The sequence below is a fragment of the Cyprinus carpio genome, chromosome A24, assembly GCF_018340385.1.
Source record: "Cyprinus carpio isolate SPL01 chromosome A24, ASM1834038v1, whole genome shotgun sequence".
NCBI lineage: Eukaryota > Metazoa > Chordata > Actinopteri > Cypriniformes > Cyprinidae > Cyprinus > Cyprinus carpio.
The window spans coordinates 5,936,694-5,958,792 of record NC_056595.1 but is presented as its reverse complement, the minus strand read 5'-3'; the positions used below and the strand labels follow the sequence as shown (position 1 = coordinate 5,958,792).

General features: G+C 36.3%; 1 protein-coding gene across 1 annotated transcript; it reads right to left on the bottom strand.

The window, feature by feature from the left end:
- Positions 1-366: 366 nt before the first annotated feature.
- Positions 367-20,572, bottom strand: LOC109082563 (short transient receptor potential channel 1-like). The gene is given in 14 exon segments (XM_042714083.1): positions 367-809; positions 1,855-2,049; positions 3,176-3,377; positions 4,028-4,215; positions 9,317-9,466; positions 9,608-9,747; positions 14,787-15,123; positions 16,189-16,384; positions 17,486-17,617; positions 18,116-18,237; positions 18,239-18,325; positions 18,530-18,631; positions 18,780-18,934; positions 20,078-20,572. Coding segments are annotated over 14 exon segments (2,400 nt in total). The 5' UTR covers positions 20,244-20,572; the 3' UTR covers positions 367-581.
- Between the last annotated feature and the right edge of the window lie 1,527 nt (positions 20,573-22,099).

Here is a 22,099-nt window from a genome sequence, read left to right as displayed (position 1 = left end):
CATCAAAATACCACAAAAAATCCTATTATTTATTCTCTACATCAGAAGTCTTCAACCTTGCTCCTGGGCTCAGTGGGTCTTTCCTGCAGAACTTAGGTCCAACCCTAATCAAACACACTTAAACCAGTCGATCGAAGTCTTCATGATCACTTGACATGATCAAAATTACAAGCAGGTTAGTAATAAACGTTGCAGGACAGTTGGTCTTCAGGAGCAGGGTTGAAGACTGTTGCTTTACAATACAGCTAATCCCATCTAATCAAGGTCTAACCAGGCACATTTAATACATTAAATGTGAATTAGTCTTAAAATACATATTCAAATACTGCAAGTTACTAAGAACTTATGCAAGTTCAATATAAAACATTTAATCATAAATGTTATTTATTTGAAAAGAATGACACTTTTAGAAAACAAGTAGGATGCAAGAATATTACATATGTTATGGTTCTGCAGGCTTTGGTGTAGAATAAACAGAGCTTAATAACTATTCCAGTAGAGTCCCAGGACTTTTTCATCTTCCAAAGAAAAAGAAGAGCATTGCTGAGCATGCTGGGTCACTTTTATTAAATGCACATGGCTTAGCTTCTGGGGTAAAACATGGCATATTTGGAAGTGCGGAAGCCCAAAAGGTCCCTCATTTCATTGCGAAACTTGGAGAGGTCTTGCCGCAGATCATTGAGGTTCTCTACCGTGGCCTGGTCCGTGCTCTGCATCTTCTGCCTTGTGGAGGTCAGGTAACGGTGAACAAGACAGCACATAATCTTCTGGTAGTTCTCATCTCTTTTCTGCTTCAGGTTTCTCCATTCCTGGAAGCATAGAGTTAGAGGATCACTGGTAAGTTGACAATAAGGCATAATATATCTAGAGCTTGCCTCTTTTTCAATAACAGTTCCGAAGTTACCGCATTTCCACCAAAATGGTAGTGTGGTACCAGACACAGTTCTTGGCCAATGCTCAGGAAAACCGATTGCAAAGTGGCCTGATTTTTTCCACAGAATTGAAAAATGAACTGTAACATAGCTTCACGTTGATTATGCTACTACGCAAACAGCCCAAAAATAACACGGCACCAGAAGTGACCAGTCCTGCTCTTTGAGGGCCAACATCCTGCTCAGTTTAGCTCCAACTGCCTGGAAGTTTTAAGCACTACTAAAGACCTTGACTACCTGTTTCAGTTGAAGTTAAAGCCTACCGAGAGCAGGTTTGGCAACCCTGGCATGTATGCAGTTCTGTGTTATGCTGTTCATAGTACTGAAAGTGAATCTTGCTCCAACTTCAATTAAACACACCGGAATCAGGTAATCAAGTCTATACAGGCATACTAAAAAACTTCCAGGCAGGTGTGCTGAGGCAAGTTGGAGCTAGGGGTGTCCCATCCTGCTGTCCCATCCAGAGTTTAGCTCCAACACATCTACCTGTAAGTTTCTAGTAATCCTGAAGATCTTGATTAGATGGGTCATGTGTGTTTAATTGGGATTGGAGCTAAGCTGTGCAGGAAGGTGGCCCTCCTGGAACAGGAATGGACAACCCTGTCATAAACTCTGTGCTCTATGTTGTTATATTTTTCTTGTCTTTATTTTGCACATGGACAGACGAATGTACGGACTCCCTTTGTTTCTCCAGAGCAGTATGTTTCATCCTCTCACTCTCATAGACAAAGAAAAACTCCCTAGTAACAGACCATGCACCTGCTCTGGCACCATGCTGAAAGGACAGGATGTTTTTAGGAGCAAGAGTTTGTTCTTGATTGTCAAATTGATCAATTATACATGTATAACTAAATGCAAACTATGAATACACAGTGCAGTCGGTAGATTTTCCCAGGTCTAAGTTCAAATACATCTTACATACCTTGAGGCTATTCTGTCTCTTGACCTTGCCTGTAGAAGTGTGGGAACAGATCCATTTGCTCAGGCTGATGACCAGGTAGCACACGGTCTTGGGCGAGGGGAGGATGTTGAAAGGTGGAGGCAGTGTGCACTTATCATCAAAGTAGCTGAGCCACAGCTTGGCCCTGGCAAACTTCCACTCCTTATCTTCGTGGTTCTGCAAGCAGATAAAACCATTAAGATACAACAATGATGTTTGCACATGTAACTACATGTATATGTACTCATACACGTCTTCTTGATATAAAGAGTAATATATCTGAAGATTGCTATCCATTAGTATTCCCATTTATCTTAGTCATGAATGACTGATCACATGGCATTTGATGGCTCAAGTGCTTTTGTCCAGAACTGAGTGTCCATAAGCCAAGATGGCTTCTAGTATATGTGCCAGCTCAAAGGTTGTTGAGATAAACGGGAATACTAATGGATAGACCTCCTCAAAACAACCAATTCGAACACATTAGGGCCTTTCGCACCGCAATACCTTTTCATAGTACCAGAACTAATTGTGGAACTACTCACTTTTGGGGTTTTTAGTACCGGACTGCCTTTTACAAGAACCAAATTAGCTCCTACTCCAGAGCAGGGTCTAACCAGCACAACTGGTACTACCCGTGACATAGGTAGACATTGATTGGGCAAATGTGTTCGAAAACGCCCTCACCCACCATTATTTGAAACGCTGTGTAACATACTGTAAACACTGTCAACATATTTCGCAAATATGACGAACAGCGATAAGTATACGGACGCTGAAGTGCAGGCCCTTATAGCAAATGTAGCACTGCCAGTTATCGTTGGAGACTCTTAGTCTTATACGTCGATATTACATGTCCATTTTGAAACCCATGAGACACAACAAAAACACAGCTTCGATCACAGCGTCCTCCATCCTCTTGTTGTTAATGTTCTTCTTCTTTGTTAACATTGTTGAACGCCATGTACAAATGACATCGCTGTTGACTGGCTTATATCACATCCTAGTACACACTCTCTGTGCGAATGCAACCCTTTAAATGGTACTGGGAAACAGTTCCCACAAAATCGTCCCAGTACTTTAGTACTGTACATTTAGTTCTGGAACTAAAGCGGTGGTGCGAAAGGCCCTATTAACCTTTCTGCTGCACCCATCATGATTGGAGAACCCATAATATTTATGTGATGTTAACACTGGTAAATGTAATCTACTTATCAGAAACACACAATTATGGTATAATCATGTGTCATCTTGAGAAAGCACCTATAGTTTTTGGAATCAAATCATCTCAAGGGTCACTCACAGCAATCTGTCTGAAGCTCTTATGCAGCATGGCCACCAGGAGTTTAGTGAGAACAATGACCACAACAATGTTGTAGGTACCGACGATGAGAGCACCAACAAACGACCGCAGCTCCTCTGTGTAGCTGATCCTTGTAACAAACAGAGCCACATGTGCCAGGGAAAAAATGTACCAGAAGAGGGCGTAACATGTCCCCATAAACCTGGAGAAAGTTGAAAATAAGTGATTAAGGTAAAAGATTTTATCAACAGGTCTTTCATATTTTTTCATAGTTAACGTGGAACCTTGCATCTTTAGAACAATGATTTACGGCCCTGTCCCAAATCACACCATAAACCATCACGGTCTTCCACACACACTTTCATGACGTAATGCTGCTTTGACTGTCAGGCAGAAGGCAGTCCACTCGGTGCGGGCTTAGCAGAAGTGCACATCCAGGATGCACAGCAGCCGCAAAGGGGGCACTCATGAGCACCTTTCTGAAAGCTAAAATGACAATTGGGACACCCTAAGGTCTCATGGACTTAACTGACACGTGCACGCGGTGGCCATTGCAAGTCCACAAGTGCACATGAAGTGAGCCATTTAGGACAGGACCTGTCACAGAAACCTAAAAACTGCTTTTTCTGTCAAATACTTTTCAAATGAGTCATACCATTAGGAAGAACTCAGAACTCAAAACTTCCTCCCTAATCCAAGAAAAAACAAAAAACTCATTTTGAAAGAAAAATGCATGATATGACCCCTTTAACTTTTATTTTTTGCAGCTTTTAGGAAATACAAAATAAAAAAACAACAACAACCTGACTTTAAATTCTCTGATTAGTGTAAATGAGATGAAATACAAAGTACGTGTGAAAGGTGTCGTTGCTCTGCTCTCGACAGAAGATGCCCTCGCAGTTCTTGGTTATATTTTTGGAGCTGGAGAGGTCCTCGTCTTTTCCATACAGTTGTGTCAGGCCAATGGTGAAAGAGATGAGTACGAGCAGGAATAAGCCAAGAAACTTCCCAAACTCTTGTAGCATCTGGCCCATGGAGATCTGCAATGAAAAATACACCAGCCCTTCCAAGTTACATATAGAGATACCATAGAGATCTGTAGAAAGGTTCCTAACAAGAAATATTTCAAGTTAAATACAACTTAAGATCCACTGTCACCATGCTGCATTCTGGTGATTACCACAGAAAATCATTTTGACTCATTCCTGTTTGGAGAAGAGAGAGATTAAAAAAAAGCTGGCAGCACTGAATTTTTATTTTTTTTTTTATTCCACAAGTGTGGGCTGAGGTAAGGGACGAGATGAATTCCTTGAGTCAAGTCTGACCGGTGAACCACAATGTTCTGTAGTGTGTGTTTGCTCTGAAACATTGCCAGGATTTTTTTTTTTTTAAACGCCCATTAATTTAATTTATTTTCTTGTCACTCTTAATCATTTTCCACATCTAATATCTTTCAACCTTTTTTCGAACCATTGTAGTTGCAGTAGCAATTTCAAACTTATGTCTCTGACAAAAACAACCAAAAACAAACACTAAGTTAAATTGCTTACAATTTCTTAGAGAATTCTATTTAAAACCCTATTAAAAACCTTATAATAAATAAAATAATTTAAAGTCAGTTTCAGTTCACATCTGACTGATTTAAGAGTGCTGATATTTTATATAACAGTACTGGAATGTTTCACTGTTTATAAAGTTAATGAATTGGGTTATGTAAGTTTCATCTTTTATAATAAAAATAAAAAAAATAATTATTATACAACAACAAAACATATTTTAAATATATATATATTTTTTTGTTATTATCACATTTAAGTATTGTTTATTTCTGACTGGCATCTTGGCAAATTTAAAAGTCCAGGCTAATGCTAAACATGAATTCAGTAAGATTGTCATTTACGTCGGCACTAATGAAAAAAATAACATTAAAGAAATGTGTGAACTTGCAACTACGTTGTCAGACACTGTAATACTGTATGCTCTGGTCCCCACCCCTGGGGTCATCCCTCCAGGGGTGGTGCCACTCTTCTTTCTAGAGATATGACACATAGTCTTAGAGTTTGTACTTGACTAACTATGGCCCAGGTCAGGAAGCAGACAGACTGGCTAAACCGACCATCTGCTAGCCGCCTCACATCACAGAAGTCCGTTAATTCTCGGGACATAAAAGTTTTTTTCACCTAGATATCATACTATAGAGACTGTATCTGTTCCCCGAATTAGCAAATACAAAAAAAAATGTCCAAACCAATTTAATAACAATTTAATTGATGCTAAAAAACAAACAAACAAACAAACGAAGAAAAAAAAATAAAAAAACGAAAAAGAAGCATTGGGATTTATAGACATTCTCAAGACTATTGGGGTCAGACACCACGTGTCAGGGCCTACTCATCGTTGTATTCATACTTTAGAGTTAATACTGTCACATGGAATTGATGTTAATGGCATTGATATTCTGCAGCAGAGTGATGATATCTCGGATCATTATCTAGTCTTGTGTATACTCCATATATCTAAAGCTGCAAACTCAAGTCCTTGTTAGAAATATGGTAGAAACATCACTTCTATAACAAAAGACTGCTTTGTAAATAAACATGCTGACTTGTCTCAATTTCTCAGCAAATCCAATAGCTCAGAAATACTTAATGTTGGAACAGAAACTATGGACATTGACTCTCTCTTTTCTAGCACTTTAGATACGTTGGCTCCTTTAAGCTTAAAGAAGATTAAGGAAAACAGTCAGACACCGTGGTATAATGAGCACACTTGCGCCCCAAAAGAGAGCAGCCCAGAAAATGGAGCACAGCTGGAAGGAAAAAAAAAAACTAGAGGTATTTTGTATCGCATGGAGGGAAAGAACTTCTACTTATGAAAAGCTCTAAAAACTGCTAGATCTGCTTACTTTCGTCTCTTTTAGAAGGAAACACACAATCCCAGGCATTTATTCAATACAGTTGCTAAATTAACAAAAAATAAAGCATCAACAGGCACAAACATTTCCCAACAGCACAGCAGTAATGACTTTATGAACATCTTTACTTCCTAGATTGATACTATTAGAGATAAAATTATAACCATTCAGCCATCAGCTACAGTATCGCATCAGATGGTGCACTGATCCCCTGAGGAACAATTCCACTCATTCTCTGCTATAGGAGAGGAAGAATTGTATAAACTTGTCAAATATTCGAAATATCATTAGGAAACATGCGGTTAGCTTTCCCTGTTGTGCTGATGATACTCAGCTCTATATTTCTTTGTGGCCCGACAAACATACCAATTCGCAAAACTACCAGAATGCATAGCTTATACTGGGTGACTAGTAATTTCCTGAAAAAAGGTGTAAATTATTGGACCAAAAACCTCTGTATGTAATAATCTAGAACACTGTCTATCACTTGAAGGCTGTGCTGTCAGTTCTTCGTCATTAGTTAGGAACCTAGGTGTGCTATTTGATAGCAATATTTCCTTTCAAAGTCATGTTTCTAGCATTTGTAAAAATTTGTTTTTTTTTAATCTTAAAAATACAGTATATCTAAATTATGACCTTTGATCTCAGTGTCAAATGCAGAAACATTAATTCATGCACTCATGACTTCAAGGTTAGATTACTGAGTTCTTACTAGAACCAGGTAGTATGGCCATATTAGCCCGGTTCTGTCAGCACTGCACTGGCTCTCTATTAAATATTGTATACATTTTAAAATCTTGCTAATTACTTACAACTGGATGATGATAACACTGAATCATCAATGAACTGACTTTATCTGAAAAATTTACTTTGTTATTGTCCTCTTGTATTACTGACAAACTATTTTCCTGTTTGACACTGTAAAGCTGCTTTAACACAACCAGTACTGTATAAAGCGCTATATAAATAAAAGTAACTTGACTGTATTTATCTACACTACCATTTGGGCCTCACCTACATTTATTTGACAAAAAATTCAGTAAACACAGCAATATTGGAAATTGCAATTTAAAATATCCATTTTCTATTTTAATATACATATTATTATTATTATTATTATTATTATTATTATTATTATTATTATTATTATTATTATTCCTGTGATGGCAAAGCTTGAATTTTCATAGCTAGTACAGTACTCCTGTCTTCAGTGTCACTTTCTATTTTAATATACATATTATTATTAAAAAAATCATTAACACAATTAATAATAATAATAACAACAATAATAATAATAAGATAACAGTGATGGTAAAGCTTGAATTTTCGTAGCTAGTACAGTACTCCAGTCTTCAGTGTCACATGATCCTTCAGCAATTATTCTAATATGATTTGCTGCTATGATTTGTGGAAACCATAATACATTATATCACACAGACCCCAAACATTTAAACAGTAGCATACGGTATGTGATCAACTCCAATAGGTAATATCAGCACAGAAAATGGGAAAAACCCACACATTCCATCTGAGCCTGCTAATGACTCCTTTTATGTCCAAGCAAGCAAGACAGGGTTGGGCAAGACACCAGACCATCACATATTGCACAGCAGGCATGTAAATGATAAGGGTTACTCAATAACCCTAATTCAGGCAGTTACTGTAGTTATTCAAAAACCATATTACTCCTTGAATTAAAATGTAAGCATTCAGTTTGACATCTCAACTCCTGCCCTCACAAAGAAAAAAAATATCCTCAGACATTTATCTAGAGGTGAGTAAGTGTTTTCCACTTGCTATCTTTACTTGGGGAGATTTACCAAACACCCTAATATTTGTTCCCAAGCCTCCCAAAAAAATCTTACTACTATTTGTTCCTCTGGCTTCCCAGCAAAAAGTCTGCTGTGTTTCTTGTCATTCTTGTATCTGCACATAATATGTTTGTGTGTTAGGAGGAGTAAAAGAGAAAGCATTAAAGCATGTGGGTCGTTCAAAGCATTTACATAAAAACCTGTAATACAAGGCACTTTCCTCTAAATAACTTAAGTGGGGAGTGTGTTAATGAGTCAATCCCATACAGCTGAGTGCATATGTGTGTGGCATTTGCATCATTCCGACCACGCTTCTTGAGATAATTTATTTTTCCATACTGCAGCACCAGACACTGATGTCAGTCTAAGAGCATGTGCAGGAAAGCAAAGAGCTACACACACATATGCTCAGGACTGACATGGTATTACTCATGCCAAATACTGGAGAAAAGCATGGCTGTATTATGCAACGTCTCTGAAACTACTGCAGAAAGATTCCTGCTAAAGACAGAGAGCTGCTGAAGTCGATTACACAGGATGAATCTCACAAAATTATTTAGATATCATCCTGTAGCTCAACTAGAAGTGCATGGCATTAGCATCGCCAAAGTCACGGGTTCAAACAAGGCAGAGCTATACTGAACATCTGAACAAACAGACAGCTTATTTTTCATCGTTCTTCAAGATACAATAAAATGTTACTTTAATAAGTGTGTGAGTGCTAAATAAAAGAATTAACAAAGGCCAATCCAAGACATGCTTCAGGTCACCCACCACAGTGGCTGGAGGCAAAATTAGGGTTCTTTATTTGCATCTATGCTTCCATGAAGAAACTTCAACATCCACAGGACCTTTCCATTAGAGAAAATATACTTTATGTTGAAAAAGGGATCTTTAGATCATATAACTGTCCTTCACACTGAGAAAAAAAATGGTTCTTTTAAGAACTGATCAACGAAAGGTTATTTGGGGAACCCCAAATGGCCCTTTTTAATAGCATCATTGCGAGAAAAAAAAAGAAGAAAAAAACCTTCTGGAAACTTTATTTTTAAGAGTCTACTAAGAAGAAAGTACCTGCATTTGGCAGGTGGTGGGTGTGACTTTATAAGATTCACTCCCACACTATAAATGGAATATTTCCAGCAAAAAATCCCTATACATGAGAAATAAAACCCCGGTGACAAACATCCAAGAACTGATCCAAAAACACAGAATTGTAAAAGAAAAACAACTTAGAGAAATGAAAACAGACATTTGCAGCACTGATGAGATATAAATGAGAGAACTCTCTGGCATTCAGTGTTATCGGTACGACCGCTGGGCATTGTGCAACAGAAGAAAAAGCTTCAGTGCAAACACTCCATTGGTTATGGCAGTGAATGGATAAGAACGGCAGACAAAGGATGTTGTGATTACCTGTAAAGGCCCCAAGATGGAGCTGGTGGTGTACATGAAGAAGAGACGGAGATAGCTCAAAACATTGGCGAACGCAAAAAGGCCTTCAGCAACCAAGAGTGGATGGAATGCATCCCAGTTTTTCCTTGCCTCTTCCCCAACGTTCTTAAACTGAAGCAGAGGACAAAGGAAATGCTAAATGATGTAATTTCTGCGTACATACATGAACAAGAATTTTCATTCTTGAGTAAACTAGTCCTTTCAAATTACTTGGTAAAGTGCTCAGAATGAAATTCTGGACAGGGGTTATACCTTGCTGTGAGCCACCACTTTTAGGGCAAAAGTGGCCAAATAAAGCGAGTTCATGACAAAACTCAGCTGGTTCCGTGACTCTTCCAGGAAGTCCTCCAATCCTTCATACCATAGACGCTTCACATCAGACCACACCATGCCTGCAGAGAGAGGAATTTGCCATCAGCGCAAAGAATCATTGAAGCAGCAAATCAGAAATTCCTTACCACTGGCAGTTTTCAATCACCTGCAGGAGGAATTTTACTCAAAGAAGCCATGCCTGGCAATACAAATTTATGAATGCTATTTACATTAAGTAGCAAAAAAGAAAAAAAATACTAAGTGGAATTTACAGTAGATGCTATACTAAGTCCAAATAGTGATTCCAGATACCATTTGCACTTAAACATATTTAAGTACATAATAAAACTGCATGCAGTGATAATAGCATATTCAATGTACTGTATATGATTTTATATTTATTAAAATAATAAATAGTTGTTGCATTATTATACCTTACTTGTCCCTATCCCTAAAGCTTAACAATATTGCACCTGCTGATCAGTATACTGTAGGTGTCCTTGACGGTCCAGGAATGGTGTCATGGTTTTGAGCGTGGTAATAATATGACTGTCACAGTCAATATGTCAGTCCTGTATGAACAAAACAAGGACACCACATCCAATGTGACCCTGGACCACAAAAGCAGTCTTAAGTCGCTGGGGTATATTTGTAGCAATAGCCAAAAATACATTGTATGGGGCAAAATTATTGATTTTTCTTTTATGCCAAAAATCATTAAGACATTAAGTAAAGATCATGTTCCATTAAGATATTTTGCAAATTTCCTTCTGTTAATATATAAAAACGTAATTTTTGATAAGTAATATGCATTGCTAAGAACTTCATTTGGACAACTTTAAAGGTGATTTTCTCAATATTATGATTTTTTTTTTTGCACCCTCAGATTCCAGATTTTCAAATAGTTGTATCTCGGCCAAATATTGTCCTATCCTAACAAACCACAGGCAGTTATGACACCAAAACTTTAGATAATAGCAATAAATGAATGAATAAATAAATAAATAAATCACAATCCTTGATTCCAGTTTCTATCCTAAAACTATAGCTTAACCAATATAAATTTAATATACATTTTTAAAGACTAGTAAATAGTTGTAAAATAAACATTAATCAAATTACAAGCAATAGCACAAAATAGCCTACTATACAACAAAGAAACAAATGGAAAGGGTGCATTTCAGGCAGGTAACAGTGATTTTCAGATCACAGAAATGTAATAAATTATGTTAATCAAATAACACTGTGACTATAGTCTTTATAATTTTTTTTTTTTTTTAATTCAAGAGCAGTGAGTTATTGTATTTTTCTTTGTCCTGTTTTCTTTGATTAACATTAAAAACGCAGACAACAGCAGGATTATTGGAATTCTGTGTCCATCACAACATTACCACCGTGTCTACATCGCAGCAGCTTGAAGTTGTCAACACTAGATGCGACAAAGCGGCAGTTGCTTGGACTATTTCAGAAATAGAATGGGGAATCCGTTTACTTTCGGCAATTTGACGTGTCGCACCGCGTACTGTGTAGACTATTATTGATTATAATGGGTTCTATTGTATAGATTTATTTTCATAATTCGTATAGATTTATTTTCATAATTTTCACAATTTACACATGCATGTGATGTCTCCAGTGCAGCAGGCAAGCTTGGAATATGGAAAAGCTTACATTCAGCAGATAGAAATATTGCATTATATTGTTTTTTTTTTCAGGAAAAAAAGATGATCTGAACACTGTTGTTTAAGTTGTGGCTTTACTTTACTCTGGCATTACATCCCACCCACATCCCTCTGATCAGCTTGTGGTACATTGTATTACTATAATTCAAATCTTTTTGGAAAATTAAACAGTTTCTTACAAACTTATGTGATTTGATAAATTACATAATGAAATATAATTGTATATGGGTAATGGAGAAATTACAATTAGCTTCAAGCTACACGTGACAATTAATGAGATTAAAGGGTTAGTTCACCCAAAAATGAAAATTAGCCCATAAATTACTCACCCTCAAGTCATCCTAGGTGTATGTTCATGTTCACTTAAGAACCTACTACTTTGCTAAGATACTCACTGAGATGGGCATTTTTTACATAATTTTGTGCAAATTTGTTCGTTCAATCAAATTTTGTTTAAAATCCCCCACCGCGGCCCAACCCCCAGCACCCCCCCAGATGAAATGTTCCCTGATGAAAAAAAACAACAAAAACTGTGTAGTGTAACTAACAATGTTTTATCCTTTAAATAATTGTGTAAGTAGTAAAACAGCACAAACGGGGCAAAAAATTTGTTTTAAGTTTAGAAACATTTTGAGTCTCCCCCTCCCTTGCCTCACAGTGCTTTGGTCCAAATGCCTGCTTTCCTCTTTGACATCACCTACACACACACACACCCGAGTCCCGTGAGAGAGAACAAAGTTAATAGTTGTGGAACTCCAAGGCTGTCAAGGCTATTTTATTCACTTAAACATCAGATGAAGTGATTATTTTCTCTTTAATACAGATGGTGCCGATGTATTTTTTGATGAGTCGCTATGTTAGCAATAATAACGTTACCTGCTTGACGGAAAGGGTTGCCAGGTTTTTTTTTTACAACAAAACCCTCTCAATTGCTACCCTAAAACTATCCCAAACTAACCGCGTTTCGAGGGTTTCCCTTGGTAAAAATTGCATTCCGGGGGCTAAAATACACATTATTGGGATCGCTTCAACCCGCGGCAACAGTGAAAATTCCACGGGAAAACCGCAGACTTGGCAACACTGTGACGGATACAACGGACACGAGCGCTGTCGTGGCACTACCACAGCAGCTTGAAGTTGTCTACTTTGGCACGGTCTCCCTGCTGCACTAATAGTAGTAAGGCTTTCCTCTGTGTATACATATCCTTTCAAGCACCTACAATTTTAGCTGTATTATTTGTGTCCCCTTTAAATATTGTTCTTGAGAAATTTTATGTTTATTGTCCCCCTCAACTGTTAGACAAAAATTACGCCCCTATGTATATGTAATGTATCAATCCCTTTTAACCACACTTCTGTCAATTTTTTTCCTGCACCTAATTTGGATCGACCAGCAGGTATCCCTAGCGTGCATTCAAAGCCTTGAGAATTGAACAACTTTTCAACACATCTGGCTGGAAAGCATCAAAGCTTCATGAAGCTTCATCTCGCCACCACTACCTGTCACTGTCCGCGCCATTCACGAGAGTACCACGACACATGCGTGAGCATTCCTCTGTTTGTAAACAAGGCGCAGCGCATATGTGTTATACGTCAGCAATCTCGTGAATTGCGGCGAACAGTGACAGGGAAGAGAATAACTGTTGAATAAAGTCATTATTTTTCTTTTCTTTGCACACAAGAAGTATTCCCGTAGCTATTCCCGACTATTTTAACAATGTTATAACTACCTTTCTGGGCCTTGACCTTGGTAGTTCCCTTGCTGTCTATGCAGGGTCAGAAAGCTCTCAGATTTCATCAAAAATATCTTACGGGTCTGGAACAACATGAGGTAGAGTAATTATCAACAGAATTGTCATTTTTGGGTGAACAATCCTTTTAATATAATTGCATCTCCAAGCTGATTTGCAATAGGAATAGGGATAAGAATGGAATTGGAAAAAGGCTTTATCCACTATGCTTACTCTCATTTATATTGTCAGTATCAGAGAGTAAAACTGCTTTACATTCCTTACATTTGAGAGTGATAAAGAACCATGTAATGTACTCAAAAATGAAAATTCTGTCATAATTTCTTTTGAAGATTGTTTGTGTCTAAGCAACAGTTGACCCCACTGACTTTTGCTGCATGAACAAACAACACTTTTTCAAAATATCTTGTTTTGTGTTCATTAGTTTGGGATGACATGAGAGTGAGTAAATGATGAGAGAATTTTAATTTTTGGGTGGAATGGCTTTGAATGGGGATCAATTGTGTATTGTGATTTACAACTGACACCTTCTCATGCACTTGTATATTTTCATGTACTCGCTTCAGAGACACCCGTGACACTTTCACGCACACTCATTAGTCATTGTGCAGGAGGAAGATAAACGTGTGACAATAAACCTGTGACCTGTGGCAGCTGTGACAATAAACCCATCCATGGACATACCACAAAATAACACAGAACTCACAGAACTAGTTTTTAAGACAGAAAAATGATTATGATATATTTTTTTAAAGAAAACTGGAGGGCATGACTGTATTATGGAACATTATGAATATTAACATGAATATTACTTTTATTATAGAATCCTCATTCACATTCTACTCTCATCATTAATGAGGTGACTAGTAAATTCTGGGTGTGTTAGTAAAAGCAGCAAACAACACCATATTAAGCTGGAACGGAAGGTGATGTGATCATAACACACTGGACTTCTAACTAAATATTATTGTAAGTGTTACGAACTGTGATGTATATTCTTAAATTTGTAGTTTAAGAGAATCCTCTTCCTCCCTTTAGTGGTCTTCACACAGTCTTAATTTTCTTCAAACCTGAACATATGACATTCTTATATTTTTGAGACCATAAATCATAATATACATTTCATTTTATTCCTGAAGGTTAAGTCTTTATAGCAGGAATTCTGAGAAAAACAACTGCCATTAGCAACAAACTACGCAGTGGTATCATGCTAATGCACTCTAGAGAGATGCTAACCGCTAGCTGTGTTTATTACTTCCGCATCAAGGAACATTATCTATGTAATTTATCAGTCATACTAATGGTGTTGTAGAATTATGAAGAATAAATAGACAAACTGAATGTTTATACTGCAAGTAAGTCCAAGGCTGGTGGGTCATTTAAGTTATTCAAACATTTACATGTTTAACATTCATATGAATTTATATGAACTTCTGCTTAACAGTCTATGTAGCATTACATCACCAAATTGTGGACTCAGGAGGAGGACCACAAGGCCTTAGGGATGAATTTAGGGCACTTTATGATTAGTTGAAGTAATTGATTTTATCTTTTTCTTCCTGTTGAAACAGCAATCACAGCACAACATTTTTTGTTTGGTTCTTATTTGTCAGATAGAAAGTGCATGCCAAGAAAATAATAGATACAAAGTGTTCATGTACATATACATATGCCATCTATCCTCACCTATGATCCAGAGAATGAGAAGGTAGTCTATCAACTCCAAAGGGGGGCCCATGGTGTTCTTCTTACCCTCATTGTAGACCAGTGAGTAGAGGTTTAGAAGGAGCAGGAAGGTGAAGTAAGAGGCACTATGGATGATGAACTTGACAAAAGGTGTGTGGATGACCTGGCCCACTCGAGAACGGGGGCCCAGCAGGTAACAGATGGACAGCAGAGGCCACATCAGCGTCACACTCAAAACATACAGGATCTTTAAGCATGTGTGCTTGCGGCGGTAGCTTGCCATCTCGCCGAACCACACCGTATTCAGGAACTGCTGACAATTGGACTGGGCAACAAACTGTACAGATTGGAATACGAGAAAGCACATTAGAAAAATTATATATGGGTCAGGTAATTAACTGGTTAAAGGGATAGTTTACACAAAAAGGAAAATTCTGTCTCAAATTATTCCAAACCTGTCTGAGTTTCTTTCTTCTGTTGAGGAGGTATTTTGAAGAATGTTGGAAACCAAACAGTAGCCACTGACTTCCTTTTTTTTATTTTCCATACTATGGAAGTCAGTGGCTACCGTCAACTTTTTGGTTACCAACATTCTCCAAAATATCTTCTTTTGTGCTCAACTAACATTCTTCAGAAGATGAAAGAAACTCATACAGTTTAGAACAACTCGATGGTGACATAATTACATAATTTTCATTTATGGAAAAACTTTATCTTTAAGATTGTTAACCAAGGAGTGCATTTCCCAAAAGCATCTTTGGCAGGTTTTGTTGTTATCAATATAGTTCCATGAGTTGTTGTTACCTAAAACTATTTCCAAATAGCATTGCAAAGTTGTGTGGATGGACCTACAGCTCTCGAAGTACTGTATAGTTTCATGTTTGCATGACATCTGGACTTAAATAGATCTTGCTCTTGAGCAAAATAAGCAAGCTAATGTGCATGCTAACATCTTTCATCCCATATACTGTAAACAAATTTCAGTCTCTCCGTTCAAGAAAATGAAAGCACTGGATGTGCATTTACAGATGTATTCTAGTAACCCTGTAGGTAGTCCATCATAATAGGGAACCTGTGATTATATTAAACATCTGTAAATAAAACAAAATATTAGAACAAAAATAGTGAAGATACAGTGTTTGTTTTGTAATGTTTGCAATAATGACATTAATTCGATCACAAAACGATCAATTAGCATCATTAACAATGGTTCTCTATTGTTGAAGCAACGTGGTTCGAACAACAAATGTGCTGCAATGTTATTACTGTTTCGGGAAACAGACATGACTATTTACTTCATTTTTCCAATGATGCATCGTGCAAGTTATGTCATTGTATGGGAAATGTGCCCCCAGGCTGGTGAGGATACATGCACAGTTTTGTTAAAAATCCTCATATTAACCTCCTTTTGGTTGTATCTTATGGCCAGTTTGAGGCGACTGAGGTTCATGCGTTCCTCCAGCAGGCCTCTCTTGTCTATGTGGTCCTCACTGGACGTGTGGTTCAGTATGACCTCCAGCTCACGAGAGTTGCGGGCCTGAGCCAGAAGGTCCTTGGCAAACATCTTGCACTGCTTGGCAAGTTCTTCATAATCATTCCTATGATATAATGATAATGAGATCCAGAATGAGCAGTAGAAGCTGAACTTTTCTCTCTTCTAGATCTTTCTTTAAAGCAAACCTGAAGTCACATTGTGAAGTTGTTTAAATTTAGCAGCTGATTTGGAATTTAAAAGGCAAATGACCTTGAGCAAATGACCTGGGGCCGGATTCACAAAACATTCTTAAGAAGAAATTTCTTCTTAACTGCCGTTTTCTTCTTATTTTTTAACTTTAGAAAAAAGTTAAGAATATTTTGTATTCCCAAAAATCCATCTTAAGAATATTCTTATCTTTTTTCTTAAGATTGTTCTTAAGACAAAACCAAAGAATAATTCAAATTCTTGAAAAGGATCTTCTTAAAAATCATCGTAAATAACTTCCTAAATTTAGGACAGCCCCAGACTGGTCTTAAATACCGAACAGTAAGAATTATTTAATTATATTATTTCAAATCAAATTAAATGATATAATCAATCACAACAACAACAACTACTAATAATACATAGTAGGACTAGGGATGTGCACGAGTTTTCTGAAGTGATCGATGACCGTTAATGTAAACATGATCGGTCATGATGATTAGCCTCCCTGATAGCACACGTACATCTTGGAGACGTCTATCTAATGTCTGCATTTAAATCTGCAAGACGTATTTTTTAGAGTGTTTGCTCATCTGCAATACGTCTTTAGGACGTTTCCTTTTAGATGTCAAATAGATGTCTATTAGATGTCTTTAAGATGTTTATGATTCAGAATATATGTAAAACTGACATCTGAAAAAACGTCTGTCAGATTTTTGTAGACAGCAGATGCTTTCCAGATCAAGAGATCTTTAACAGACATCTTGTAGAAGTACAGTATGTGTGCTATCTGGGATGTGTGACGCTGCTTTTTGCTGAAAAAAGAAATTTCTTAATTTATTTCTTAAGAAGATTTTCGTGAATCCGGCCCCTGGTTCTTTTGCCAACCTCTGTCCCAAGTAAATTAACTGCTATGTAAATGCATGCATGTAAAATTGTCAAAGCAATGAGGGTATTTGCTCTTTCCATTTAGCAGTGATCCCTATGAGACCTCTTCCTCTAATTACTCTTCCATTACCGAAACTCCACTTCCACCAGGCTCAGCTCTTTCAGATCAGTGCTGAGCTCGAATGCTCTCAGAATGGGGTCTTCTTCAGTAAGCATGATCAAGGATGGGCTGGCGAGGCACCGGTAGATATCTAGACGGAACCTGCAAGTGACACAGATGGAGGATGAAGAAGAAAACTTGTTAACTCGTGCAGTCAAACTTGTTAAACTATTTCTCACATGCTCTTGAATAAAGATCTCACTACGGCCTTGATAAACCTTCAGTGGTAGCCTGGTATTTTTCTTTTATTTAATTAATTATTTTTTTCTTTGAACTTATAATCTGAATTATTATTTTTTTTCCTATACAAAAGTAAAATTGCATAAATAAATGAAATGAATTGAAAAATGTTTGGATTGGGAAAACAGGGAAATTTAAATATATATATATATATATATATATACAAATATATAAATATATAGAAATAATATATATATATATATATATATATATAAAATAAAAATTATATATTCCAGTGAACAGTAAAGATCCCCTAATTGAAGAATCACCCATATGCAATCAATGTCAATAACACTTTCTAGCTGTATAAAATGGATTTTGAGATTTCATTTCATGGTTTGATTAGATAAACATGATTGCCTTGAGTGACGGAGACTGTCCTTCTTGTTCTTGGCATTACAGAGGGTGCACTCGCACCCTACAGCATGGGGTCGGGGCAGAGAGATGTCTTGCTTTAATAGCATTGTCAAAATCTCATAATTTGTTCCGGTGGGGCAGCAGAATGACTGGAGCAACATCCATGGTGGTGGGGAATACCCTCCCTGGGTTTTGAATGCGCTGCATCAATTTCTAAAAAAAAAAAAAAAAAAAAAAAAAAAGATACACAAGGATCTGATCATGCAAAAGTTTTTAGGACAACTAATTAGTTATGATTTTAAATAATGAATATATATGAATATGTTTATTGATAGTAAAATACTAATATTTAGTTAAATATTTCAAAAACATATTATGGATTAAAAAAAGAAATGAATAATCACAAAAGACACTAACCGCAATAGAAGGCTTGGAGGAACGCCTGGGCCGATGGTTTAGCAGGATGTCAACTGCTCCTACCACTTCTGAATCAATAGCCACTAATAATGCATCTGTGGCCTGTGTGCGCGTGCACACACACACACACACACACACACACAAAAAAAAAAAAAAAAAAAAAAAAAAAAACAACACAAAAATAACACACAAATTAACAAACTTATTTAATCATGTTATGTATGATCTGAGAACATGGGTGTGTTCTCACCTGACAGCCATGATCCAAGAGCAACTGCAATATATCTAGATTCTCATTTTCGATTGAAATGGTGACAGCATCTCTCCCAAGTACATCTACACAGTTAATGTTTAATTCACCATGTCGTTTCTCCTCCAGAAGTCTCTTCACCATGTAGTAGTCTCCTAAAATGTAGTTAGGTAACAATAAATTAGTTCAATGGTTTATACAATGGCACCTAAATGTGTTATCAGAAAGAGAGGACAGCAGTTTGTGATGGAAACTAATGTAGCCCTTAAAGGAGAGATATCCATGCTGGAACCATTTTAGGATTTCTTTATATGGTAAAAGAATAGCAACTGACTCTTGTCTGCACAATGTAACCAGAGGAAATTCATTAGTTTTCCAAGCTGTTTCTGGAATGCTTGGAAATAAACTATGCACTTCTGTTAAACAAAACACTAAATAAAACAAACACTACCAAACAATAATATGTCATGTAAAATAAATATGGGAAATTATTATAGTCAGTTATTTTAATTTTAATTCTAAAGCTACTAATGCAATTACTCTTAAACCGGGTATGTTATTTAAATTTTAACCAAAAAAAATTAATTATGTTCCCCAGTATTAATCTAAAAAAACAAAAAAAAGAAACAAACAAAAAAAAACACAAAAAAAAAAATTAGAAATACAATCTCTACTGCTAAACCGTTATTTCACAAAGCTACTAATGCAATTACTCTTAAACCGTTAGAAATACAATCTCTACTGCTAAACCGTTATTTCACTCTCACATCTTCATCTCAGCTCTAAGCAATTTCGAAACATTCTATTTTGGCACATGTTATATTACTGAATCATTAAAATTAAACATTTATTTTTAATATTATTATTATTAAAATTACCTCAATAAATATACAAACAAAAAATATACAAACTGAAAATGTAGCTGTCTATATATCTATAAGTATGTCCCACTACTTGACGCTACACCAAATGTTATGTTGTTGTGAAAGTCAAAACCTTTTTTTCTTCTTAAAAATAATGTCTTCAACAAATAAATTACTGAGCTCTTAATATATGTAAAATATCAAATCTAACGCTACCAATATACAGCAGGCTATACCATTTTATCAGAACAAAACATTTAGTATTGAGCATAATTATTTTTACAACAATAATATAAATTAATGTTATTTAAACCCCAAAACAAAATACATTGTAATATAAAAGCTGCTAAAATATAACCTAATCATCATAATTATTAACACTGTTTATACAATATATTTAAGGAACACGTCCTGTAGAGTGGTAAATGAACTTACCCTTCTCGCAGGCCAGCAGAAAGAGCTTCTCGTCCAGAGTGGTCTCCTCCTTCACCTCTCTGACGTCTTTTAACGCCAGATATTTATCCGGAGAAGACGAGTCCGTGCCCTGATATAGAGCAGCCATTATAACGGAGAGAGAGTACGGCAAAGCACTGATGTGCATCCCACTGAGCAGAACCTTACACCTTTATACACATGAAACCACCCAAATTAAAATAAGAGCCCTGGTCAATCTTGATGTAAACGATGTTACGCGCTCTGATGAGGCCCACACTGAATATGAGAGATTAATTCCTGTCAGAGCTCTTTATATAACATCCGCGTCTCGGCTTATGTGTATGGTACGATGTATAAAAAAATCCACCAGCATGTATAAGGATCATCTAAAGGTTTTCATAACCAAATCTTCCCCAAACGATAGTAAACACAAGAAGAGGCTGGAGCATCGCGATGTTATGTTGCGCTGGTGCTGATGGTGCTGTAAATGCGCATGCGCGCTCAGTCACTGCATTTGGAGCATCAATAGTTACATAAGAGATGAATGTCTGCAAGAACCTTTTGACACTGCGAAAGCTACACTAGGCTATTTATAATTGCGTATGTAACAACATAACATGATTTTTTAATTGCATAAATTGAAATATTTATATCACATTTGTGTATGTGTTTATATGATCATAATCCAATGTAAATTTGACACGCGCTGTGGGCTACCTTTGTCAACCCAGTGTTTCCAGACTTAATGACGACGGTTCATGCTTCAGTAGTAGCCTACTGCAATAAGAACAGATAACAGCAAACGTTGACCGCTTTGTAGCATAACTACGGTGCCCGGGTACGGTGCCCGTAAGGTGACATGTTCGGTTCACTTAGTTTTGTCGTGTCCACGACATAATAACTCGTGGGAACGTGATAATATGTCGTGGCCAAGAGATCTTTTTGTCGAGGTAAAGACATGCCCCCAGATGCTATATTGAGGGAATGACATCCATTTCTCGTGGCCACGACTTCTTATGTTGAGGGAATTATATGTTTTTCTTGTGGCCATGAGTTTAATGCTAAACAAACCTGATTAACATTAAAATTTAATTTAATAATCTTTTATTGTTATTATTATTATTATTATTATTATTATTAAATTAACTTATTAGAGCTATATTTTTATATTTATTGTAATTAACTTATTTATAGCTAAATAACTTTTTATATTTATTGTTATATTGTTATATGCTTATTTCCCCTTTCAATTTGTGTATTGCTTTACCTAGTTCCGTTTTGTATAATTATGCTAGTATGTGCTATCCTACCATATATTTTGCAAATAAAGGCATGACAACTTTCAAAAAAAAAAAAACACTTGTCCCTTTTAGACTTGCACTCTATTCATTTGCTGCTTGTTTTCTTTAAAAAATAGCTTTCTAATCTTTTGCATTCTATCTTTTTTCTTTTCAAATTATTATATAATTAACAATAGCAAAAAGACCTCTAACACTATAGCTTGCTCTATTCTTTTTCTATTCTATCTGTTTTCTTTTTATTTATTATATTTTTTTAAAGCCCTTGCTACATGTACTGGTTAAGCTAACTGAGACTTGTTATAGCACTTATATTTCATTGCTCTTTTGTTGATTTGTTCTGAAGGCACAAATCGAGCACAAATGAATTAGAACGATTTAGACTCACTGTAAAAAAAAAAAAAAACACGGTCTCACTGTTTCAACTTAATGCTGCCTTGAAATGTAAGCTTATTCAACTTGAAATATGAAGTTAGTGAAAACTTGTAGCTGAATAAACTTAAAATTTTAGGGCAGCACAAACACTTTTTGTTGTTGTTGTTGTTGTTATTTTTAAGAAGAGGAAATATATTTGACGTTTATTTCAACAGCACAAACCGGCACAAATATATATACTACATAAAGACTTAACTCGCTTAGATAAGGGAATTAAATTAATAAAAGGCATAGTCAGAGGTTTATTACGGAGCATTTATGGAAAACAGAAGTCACTCATTAAATGGCT